This window comes from Papio anubis, chromosome 18, assembly GCF_008728515.1.
Source record: "Papio anubis isolate 15944 chromosome 18, Panubis1.0, whole genome shotgun sequence".
Taxonomy (NCBI): Eukaryota; Metazoa; Chordata; class Mammalia; order Primates; family Cercopithecidae; genus Papio; species Papio anubis.
Window position 1 is genome coordinate 21,037,606 of NC_044993.1, and position 10,790 is coordinate 21,048,395.

A 10,790-nucleotide genomic window follows, 5' to 3' on the forward strand; every position below is an offset into this window, starting at 1 on the left:
GAAAAGTGCAGAAAGGGAGGAGGCCTACAACCCCCAACAGTAACAAGAACAAGCTGGGACACTGGGATCCCTGGTCTAGGGAAACTTACCTTAACAAAGAGGAAGAGAGAAAGAAAGAGAGAGAGATAGCTAGAGATGGGGCTAGAGAAACAGCGAGTGAGCATGCACCACAGATTTCTTTTTATTTGACCAAAGGTAGAAAACACTTAAAAATGACTATATGCCCTCCCATTTCCAGATTCAGGTTTGAGATCTCCCTCCCTGCCCTCCACAGTTGTCAGAGGGAAGCTATGAACACAGTATCCCCGGCACACACAAAGCATAAAGGAAGGTTCTAACCGATCAAATTCTTCCCTGCCCATTTACAATCAACCTTAAGGGCTGGACTAAGTCCATAGAGTCTGAGAGTGAAAAACATTGGCCAAGATAGTGATGTATTCATGTGTTCATTCATTTGCTCAAAATAACACTGAGAGTTTACTGTGTCCCTAGGAAATATCAATCACTGTTGAAATTATTCTGCTTTCTCTCTTAACGTTCCTTCCTACTGGCACGTATGTTCCATCCAATCTGCCGTAACCTCAGGGTTCAGCCTGGTGCTAACACACAACAGGCACTCACCTTTGTGAACTAAATGAATGAATATGCATACTTAATTTTCATAACAGATCAATAAGTATTACCGCCCCATTTTACAAGTGGGAAAACTGAGGCTCATAGAAGTAAAGTGACTTATTCAAAGTCAAATAGCTAGTGGCTAAAATTCAAACCTGGCTTTCCTGTACTTTCTCGCTGAAGGATCCATTCTTGAAAGCCTTGTGCCCCCAAAGGAGATAGAGCTGAGGCAGGATAGAAACCCAGTAAGGGGCCTGGCTCGGTGGCTCACGCCTGTAATCCCAGCACTTTGGAAGGCTGAGGCAGGTAGATCACTTTGAGCTCAGGAGTTCAAGACCAACATGGTGAAACCCCGAATCTACTAAAAATAGAAAAATTAGCCGGGCCTGCTTGTGGGCACGCCTGTAATCCCAGCTACTCAGGAGGCTGAGGCTGGAGAATCGCTTGAACATTGGAGGTGGGGGTTGCAGTGAGCTGAGATCGTACCTCTCTACACCCCAGCCTGAGCGACAGAGTGATACTCCATCTCAAAAAAAAAAAAAAAAAGCCGGGCGCGGTGGCTCAAGCCTGTAATCCCAGCACTTTGGGAGGCCGAGATGGGCGGATCACGAGGTCAGGAGATCGAGACCATCCTGGCTAACACGGTGAAACCCCGTCTCTACTAAAAATACAAAAAAACTAGCCGGGCGAGGTGGCGGGCGCCTGTAGTCCCAGCTACTCGGGAGGCTGAGGCAGGAGAATGGCGTAAACCCGGGGGGCAGAGCTTGCAGTGAGCGGAGATCCGGCCACTGCACTCCAGCCTGGGCGACAGAGCGAGACTCCGTCTCAAAAAAAAAAAAAAAAAAAAAAAAAGAAAGAAAGAAACCCAGCAAGGATTGGATTGGGACAGGTGCCTCTTGGGGATTTTAGGGTCTGGGCAGCTTCTGAGAGATAGGAGAGCTTCAGCCTCTGGTGTATCTGGGGTTACTTTGGAAAGGAATGTGTAAGACACAAGGTGAGCATTTCGGAAGAAAAGCTTCACCCAATAAAAAGCCCAGGAGAGCAAATAGGGATTTCCATAACCACCTGGCAGAGAGGGGCAGGCAGGGCCCCACTGGGAGGAAGCAGCAGCCAGCCTTCCTTAAATGGCCTTGCCAAGCCCAAGACTTTCCACCTCCGCACCTCCAGAGACACAAAGGCAAGGCCAGAAGGGTGGCCCACTGGTCTCCTTTCACAGTAAGCTCAGATCAACCTTTGTCACAGACATGAGTAATTGGGGAAGTGACTTTTAGGAGTTTGAGGGGTAGGGGGTGGGGATCTGATGATGTAAGGTGATCCCAAAGCTGGTTTCCGGGTTTGCTTTTTAAAAGTCTAATTGTATTAGGGGGCCTGCATACTGTTTTCTGAACCTTTCAGCACATCCTTCAGACAGGAGGGGAAATGGCTGGGCTTGGTGGCTCACGCCTGTAATCCCAGCACTTTGGGAGGCCAAGGCCGGTGGATTACCTGAGGCCAGGAGTTTGCCCAGCCTGGGGAACAAGAGCAAAACTCCAGATTGTAGACCAGCCTAGCCAACATGGTGAAACCCTGTCTCTACTAAAAATACAAAAATTAGCCAGGCATGGAGGCGGATACCTGTAATCCCAGCTACTCGGGAGGCTGAGGCAGGAGAATCGCTGGAACCCGGGAGGCGGAGGTTGCAGTGAGCCGAGATCACATCACTGCACTCCAGTCTGGGCAAAAGAGCGAGACTCCGTCTCAAGAAAAAAAGAAGGGGAAATGGGTGTATTTAATGCTTGAGGTCAACCCCTCAAGCAGCCAAACCTCAACACTGAAATATAGGCCATGTGTTTCCAAGGCCAGACTGCAGAGCAAGCAAAGGAAGAAAACAATCACTGGCAAAGCCGGCCAGCTTTTCTTTCTTCCGCCCCTGAATTAACTTACAACTGTGGTAACTAGGCTACTACTTTAGAGATCCCAAACTGTCTAATAGCCTGGGTTTCTCAAACCGGTGTGTGCTATGAAGAAGGAAAATAAGCAGCAACTCTAAAGAACTGGTTTATTGGCCAGGCATGGTGGCTCACACATGTAATCCCAGCACTTTGGGAGGCCAAGGCAGGCAGATCGCCTGAGGTCAGGAGTTCAAGACCAGCCTGACCAATACAATGAAACTCTGTCTCTACTAAAAATACAAAGGCATGGTGGTATGTGCCTGTAATCCCAGCTGCTAAGGAGGCTGAGACAGGAGAATCGCTTGAACTCAGGAGGCAGAGGTTGCAGTGAGCTGAGATCGCACCTCTGCACTCCAGGCTGGGCAGCAAGAGCAAAACTCCATCTCAAAAATAAAAAAAAAAAACTGGTTTATTATGGTTCAGTTTTTTTTTTTTTTTTTTAACGGTCTTCATTCTAGAAGCTGGAGAGAAATCAATAGAATAAATACAAGGTTGAGATCATGGGGTCAGCCATGGCATGGGGCAGAGGAATGACCCTAGCAAACCACTCCAAAGTCCCCTGAGTTAAGAACCTACAGCTACCAGTGCACAAAAAGTGACAGGTTTCAAGTTTCAAAATTCCCATGGAGTAAATTCTTCACGAAGTCAATGTCTAAACCTGGTGCCTATGTTACATCCATCCCTTCACTTCCCTGCACTGTCCAAAGAGAGTCAGGCCACATCCCAAGTCTTATCTGGCTTTTAAAATCACAAGCCAGCTCCTGAGATTGAACGTGTGATTTTACTACAAGGGCACTTCCATCCTGGGGCGATTCCACATTGGACTGATACAAGGAGACCCACAGTCCAAAAAGGCCAAAACAAATATTAAATGTCAGGAAATCTGTTATGTGGGGGTGGAGGTCGGTGAACATAAAGGGAACTGAAACCAACCACACCAGAGGCCTGTGGATTCTGTGTGGAGGCTGCCTCTTCCCACTAAACCAGCAGTCCCAGGTCCCCCCCACCTCCCCCGCGTCTGACCCGTCTCCATCATCATCGCCCCCTCTCGGAGGACCCACACTATCAACACCTCCATTCTCAGCTTACTTCACGCTGGACACTAATTCCCCAAACACCTTTTTTGTTTTTGTTTTTTCAGGTTATTGAGGTGAAAAACAAGGGGAAAAAGGAAAAGACCAACTGTGGATCAGATTACAGAATTGCTTTATGCCTCAGTTTCCTTACTTACAAAGTAGGAAGAATAATACTGCCCACGCTCCTAATGTTCTAGTGAAGACTAAATGAGGTAAAATATGTGAAGCACTTGCCCCAGAGTCTGAGGCAAAAGTGAGTATGTGTCACTATTAATTATTATCATATTAGTGTTAATATGTAATAACATTATTGGTCAGACACAGGAGCTTAGAAGGGAGAAATAAAAACCAGACTAACCCACCCTTGGTGCTACCAAGTATCTTGGTGCAGGAAAACAAAGTCACCAGCCTCAGCACTGGGCCACGCCAGACACACGCTCAGATACAGGCTCGTTTCTAGCCCCTGCCTTGCTCTCCAAGGCTAGATCAAGCTTGCCTCCCCCGCGAAGATGCTCCTCAATGCCCACTGACATCAAAATATTCAATCCCCAGCACTCTGGGAAGCCAAGGTGGGTGAATCACTTGAGCCCAGGAGTTTTAGATAACTTCTGATCCAATAGAAAGCTCTAGAGCACACAGAGCAAATATACTTCATCAGTCGAGCTGTAGTTTCTCTGTAAAAAACTTCGAATGACTTCCAAGTTCAAAAAAAAATTTAAAGACAACAGCATGATTGCTAAAGATTCATGTGGTCAAAGACCAGAAGAATAGACACAATGGAGGTGTTCCCTCAGGAGAATTGTGGGTGATTTCTCCTTAAAAAAAAAATATGCCTTTTATTGTGATATCCAATCAACTAAAATCATGAGAGAGGAGAAAGTGGTTTGATATAAAGTAAGCACTCGGGATTCAGTGAATCCAGAAGAGAAACTAGCCCCTTCCCTTGCTCCCTGGACAACAGTGGACTGGAACAAAGCAAACTCTAGATTATCACAACGATAAGCCTAGAAGTACATTGGGTGCATGCATTTTCATCCTGAGTCAGAACTACCATGCTTTTTAAAAAAATATATATAATTATTCCTGGCCAGGCATGGTGGCTTATGCCTGTAATCCCAGCACTTTGGGAAATTGAGTCAGGTGGTCTCCTGAGGTCAGGAGTTCAAGACCAGCCTGGCCAACATGGTAAAACTCCTTCTCTACTAAAAATACAAAAAATTAGCTGGGCATGGTGGTGGGCACCTGTAATCCTAGCTACTCAGGAGGCTGAGGCAGGAGAATCACTTGAACCTGGGAGCCAGAGGTGGCAATGAGCTGAGATCACACCATTACAACACTCCAGCCTAGGCAACAAGAGTAAAACTGTCTCAAAAAAAAAAAATCATTATTTCTTGGGGGAAACAGTACCTGTAACAAGATATTTTGGTTCAGGCACAGTGTCTCAGGCCTGCAATCCCAGCACTTTGGGAGGCTGAGACAGAAGGATCCTTTGAGCCCAAGAGTTCGACACCAGCCTGGGCAACATGGAGAGACTCCTGTCTCTAAAAAAAATTTATTTTAGTTTATTTTTTGGAACCGAGTCTTGCTCTGTCACCCAGGCTCGAGTGCGGTGGCACTATCTCAGCTCACTGCAACCTCCACCTCCTGGGTTCAAGCAATTCTCCTGCCTCCTCCTGAGTAGCTAGGATTACAGGTGCACGCCACCATGCCCGGCTAATTTTTGTATTTTTTTAAGTAGAGACAGGGTTTCATCATGTTGGCCAGGTTGGTCTCGAACTCCTAACCTTGTGATCCACCCGCCTCGGCCTCCCAAAGTGCTGGGATTACAGGTGTGAGCCACTGCGCCCAGCCTTAAAAAAATGTTAAAATTGGCCGGGCGCAGTGGCTCAAGCCTCTAATCCCAGCACTTTGGGAGGCCGAGACGGGCGGATCACGAGGTCAGGAGATCGTGACCATCCTGGCTAACACGGTGAAACCCCGTCTCTACTAAAAACTACAAAAAACTAGCCGGGCGAGGTGGCGGGTGCCTGTAGTCCCAACTACTCGGGAGGCTGAGGCAGGAAAATGGCGTAAACCCGGGAGGCGGAGCTTGCAGTGAGCTGAGATCCGGCTACTGCACTCCAGCCTGGGCGACAGAGCGAGACTCCGTTTCAAAAAAAAAAAAGTTAAAATTATCCAGGCATGGTGGCACATGCCTGTGATAACCAGCTACTAGGGAGACTGAGGTGGGAAGGATCACTTGAGCCCAGAGGCTGCAGTAAGCTGTGATTGTGCCACTGCACTCCAGCTTGGGAAACAGAGCAAGACCCTTTTTTTTAAAAAAAAAAAAAAAAAAAAAAAAAAAGCTTTAATATCTATAAACAAAAGCCACAGCCCAGTAACCAAGAGAGAGCTGCTCTTCAGTCATCCCAGAGATGGTGCTTAATGGGGCTTGGGAGTCAGGTCCCAGTTCAGATACCTGCTCTGCTGACCCTGGGCAAGTAGACGTCACCCTCTCAGCCTTGGTTTGCTCATCTGTAAAACGGGAATATTCCTGCCGGGCCTTCCCACCCACCAGGTTTTTGCAGTCTGAAATGGGACACTGTCTCTACAGTGCTGAGGGCAATAAGAGAAATACGAAGACTTCTAGTAAGTGCCCTCAACCTCTGCTTTTTTATAACATGGTTAACAACCAGGCAGGGCTACCCCCTCCACCAGTGCTCAGTCGTAAACGTTTGGATCCCCAAATCTGTGTAAATTCCAAGGGGTGTCGTTTGAGCCAAGGAGAGAGCTTGCCCATTCCAACCCAGGGGTGTGGGAGTGCAATTTCTCGGCCCCTTTCCAACCCCACCCTACTCCGCCCAGGGACACCAGCGGCGCGCCCTCACCTCTGCCCAGGACGCGTCCTCTCTCCAGGTGCCGCCGGGGCACCGTGAACGTGTAGCTCTCGGCGTCAAAGCCGGGGTGGCAGGGCTCCGGCTCCTGGCAGAGCCAAGACGAGACCTGGGGTGGGGGAAAGGTAGATGGAACCGGGTGACTCGGAGGGTTCCCTCCAGCTCACCGAAACCAACAACGCCGCCCCTCCCTCGCTCCCGGCGTCGGGATTGGGGGAGGACCCCCGCCCCCAACCTCGGGCCGGGCGGGCAGCGACGTCACCCTCCCCCACCCCGAAACCTACGGCCGCTAAGCCCCCAGGAACTCCCGGAAGGGGGCCGCCGAGTCACCCCCTCGAGACCTAGCCCATCGTTCTTTTCGGTCTCCTTTCTCATTTTATTGGAGATGTCTTTATTCTCCCCAACCCCACTTTCCTTAAACCGGGAATGCACCACTCCTCAGAGCGAGGGGCGCTCCCACCTCCCCCGACCCCACTTTCTTATCCCCGGGACTCCCACTTCTATTTACGACCTTTCTTGGCATGGCAGGTGCCTTTATTTCTACGGATGCTCCTCTCCTTTCCTCGAGGATCATCCCCACGACTCCTGGCTCCCCCTCGACTTGCACCGGGGCTCCTCTTCTCCACACCCCACCCCCCACACCCCGCTCCACGACCCCTGCGCCAGCCCGAGCCCACCCCGCGGACTCGGAAGCCAGACGCCCCCGCCTCGGTCTGCGCTGGAGGGGGCAGCAAAGCCGCGCTCGCCCCTCACCACCCACGCCCCACTCCCATCACTGCGGGGTCCGGAGCGCGCGAGGCTTCCAGGCCGCTCCGCTCCTCGGGACCCGAACTTTCTTGGAAGAAGGGAAGCGGTGACGACGGGAAAGGAAGGGGCGCAGGGCTGGGGCGGGGGGCTGGGGCGCAGAGTGTGCGGCCCGCACGCGTCCCTCGCAAGGCAGGGGACCCGAAGTACCTGCAGCAGCAGCAGCAGCGCCGACAGGCTGCGGCTCCAAGGGCCCATGGCTGGCCGGGGACGCCGAGCGAGGGCAGGGGCCGGGTGCGGTCGGGTCGGGCCGGGCTGGAACGGGCTGGAGTCTGAACTGACTTCCGCGAGCTCACAGGTGCTTTGCAGTTCCGACGCCACTGAGACTGGGGTGCGCTGCTGCCGCCAGGTGTGCCTCGGAGGGACCGCCCCCCGTACAGCTGATTGGCTGAGGGTTCACCTGCCGGCCACAGCCAATCAGCAGCGCGGACCCCTCCCCCGGACGGAGCTAACGGCCCGCCCCCCCCGGCCTCGCGCAGACCCAGTGACCCTCTAGCCTGGAATTGCTGGGGTCTAGGTGGGTTATGGGACCTGCACGGTTCTGATTCCACTGGGTTCGAATCCCAGCACCGCTAGTGGCTCACTAAGACCTGGGATCAGAAAGAGCTTTTACACTTGGCTGAGTTCTTTTGTTTTTTGGGGGGTTTTTTGTTTTTGTTTTTTTGTTTGTTTTGGAAATGAGGTCTCACCCTTTCACCCAGGCTGGAGTGCAGTGGTGCGATCACAGCTCACTGCAGCCTTGAACTGGGCTCAAACAGTCCTCTGGCCCCAGCCTCTCTAGTAGCTGGGAGTACAGGTGCACACGACCACACCAGGCTAATTTTTTTTTTTCTTTTGTCTTTTTGTAGAGAGACGAGTCGGGGCAGACAGGGGCAGTGGGGGCGCTGTGTCTCCCTATATTGCCCAGCCTGGTCTCCAACTCCTGTGCTGAAGTGATCCTCCTTCCTTGGCCTCCCAAAGTACTGGGCTTATAGGTGTGAACCACGAGCCACTGAGCTAGCAGCCTAATTTTTTGTGTGTTTTGTTTGTTTGTTTTTTGAGACAGAGTCTCACTCTGTCTTGCCCAGGCTGGAGTGCAGTGGCACGATCTTGGCTCACTGCAACCTCTGCCTGCCGGGTTCAAGCGACTCTCCTGTCTCAGCCTATTGAGTAGCTGGGACTACAGGCTTGTGCCACCAGACCAACTAATTTTGTATTTTTAGTACAGATGGGGTTTCACTGTGTCGGCCAGGCTGGTCTGGAACTCCTAACCTCAGGTGATCCACCCTCTTCCGCCTCCTGAAGTGCTGGGATTACAGGCGTGAGCCACTGCAACCTGCCTCAAGTGGCCTAATTTTTTAAAAAATTTTTCTAGAGACGGGATCTCACTATGTTGCCCAGGCTGATCTCAAATTTCTGACCTCAGGTGATACTCCTGCCTCAGCCCCTTTATTGAGTTCTTATTTTTTAATCTAGTCTTTTTTTAACTGCAGGGCTCCATGGGTTAGTGAGTCAGCAAATTGATTCCCTAGGTCAGGACCACCTCCCAAAGCCTCAGTTTCTCCACCCTCCTAATGGGAATAATGATCAGAAATGTCTCCCTATGTTGTTGTGAGGCTCCCATACAATAAATGACAAATGTTTCTTGAGCCATAAATGCTCTGTACAGAAGTGAGGGGTAAAAATAGTAACAACAGGGCCGGGTGTAGTGGCTCACGCCTGTAATTCCAGTACTTTGGGAGGCCGAGGCGGGCGGATCACGAGGTCAGGAGATAGAGACCATCCTGGCTAACACAATGAAACCCCATCTCTACTAAAAATACAAAAAATTAGCCAGGCATGGTGGTGGGTGCCTATAGTCCCAGCTACTTGGGAGACTGAGGCAGGAGAATGGTGTGAACCCGGGAGGCAGAGCTTGCAGTGAGCTGAGATCGCGCCACTGCACTCCAGCCTGGGTGACGTGACGGAGGGAGAGTCTGTCTCAAAAAAAAAAAAAACAGTAACAATAGGTGCTGGGCATTGAAGATTACTGTGCCAGTCTCTGTACTAAGCATTTGACACGGACCAGCTCTTTTTTTTTTTTTTTTTTTTTTTTTGTTGGAATCCTCTCCTTTTCCCCGGGTTGGATTCAATTGTGTGATGTTGGCTCACTGCAACCTTCGCCTCTTGGGTTCAAGTGGTTCTCCTGTCTCAGCCTCCTGAGTAGCTAGGATTATGGGCATGCGCCACCACAACTGGCTAATTTTTGTATTTTTAGCAGAGACAGAGTTTCATCATGTTGGCCAGGCTGATCTCCGACTCCTGACCTCAGAAGATCCGCCTGCTTTGGCCTCCCGAAGTGGATTACAGGCATGAGCCACTGTGCCCAGCCACTGACCAGCTCATTTAAGCTCATTTCAAAACAACCCAAGAGCTGTATTATTATTCCCCTTTGATAGATGGGCAACTGAAGCTTGGAGAGGTTGAGGCCAATGAGAGGAGGCACAGGACTGGAACCGACCTCTCTGATTCCAGGGCCTTTCTTCTAACAATCAGCTTCATCTCATGTGGTCCGTCTTCCAGCTGGAGCTGCAGTTTTCAGTCTGTTTTTTGATGTTGACCTGGAAGAGACCTTTAGAGTTCACCCAAACCTACGATTTGCAAATAACTTGTTCAGTGTCACATAGGCAGGTCAATGTCAAAGCCAAAGACCAGAACCCAGGATCTTCTGACCCCCAGAGTGAGGCTCTTAATGCCACAGCCACACCATGGCTACCACCACCTTCTCCAGAGAATTCTGTCCCCAGTGAAATAATTTTAGGATCAAAAATAGAATAGATAGGGGCCAAAGGTCTTAGGTCCTGTGCCAGTGGCCCTCCAGCACCCACCGTCCTCCACCAAAAGACAAAAACAGAATAGACAGGCAAATGTTAGGTCAGACAACTTCCCTGTCTGACTGCCTGTGGCCAGCCACATCTGGGTGGCTAGTCTACCCCGACAAGGTCACCTCCTTTCCCTTTATCCTGCAAGCCTGGTTAGAACTACACAGCATTAAGTGGAGTCAGCCACTCACTAGCCCTGTGACCTTGGGGAAGTCAGTGTTCTCCTTTGTATAAGTGAGTTGGCATGAGCTAATACAAAAACAATTGCTAAGCAGAGTTCTTGGCTCATCATAGCAACTGCTCAACAAATATTTGAAGTGGGGGTGACTCTTTCAAAAGGCCCACCCCCTACTTCCCTTCCTCCTGGGGAAGGCCATGTTTGGAATATTTCACCCAGAGCTAAAGGTGCCTCTGAGCCCATCGAGGGTAATTTCTCAACTGCAGACGATTTATGGGTAGCCCAGCGCCCCCCCTCCAACCTGTCCCCTCAATTTTAATGGGTTTCCAATCAGGTCTTTTGGATGTCTGTATCTTGGCTCCCTCTGCTCTTAACCCACCAGGAGGCTCAGAGGGAAAAGGCTCCGGTATTTCCTTTCCCACTAGGATCATGCTTTGAACAAGATAATGGAAATACAGAAAGAGGCGTTTCCC

The 10,790-nt window shown here is 50.5% G+C and overlaps 1 protein-coding gene across 1 annotated transcript in view; it reads right to left on the reverse strand.

Moving 5' to 3' along the window:
• The window catches only part of CDH1 (cadherin 1), a 100,121-nt gene extending 92,438 nt beyond the window's left edge, over nucleotides 1-7,683 (reverse strand). Inside the window, exons 1-2 of the mRNA XM_003917094.4 lie at nucleotides 7,450-7,683; nucleotides 6,490-6,604 (exon numbers count right to left, since the gene is read on the reverse strand). Coding sequence (XP_003917143.2) covers nucleotides 6,490-6,604; nucleotides 7,450-7,497 — 163 coding nt within the window. The 5' untranslated portion in view covers nucleotides 7,498-7,683. The remainder of the gene's footprint in view (nucleotides 1-6,489; nucleotides 6,605-7,449) is intronic.
• Between the last annotated feature and the right edge of the window lie 3,107 nt (nucleotides 7,684-10,790).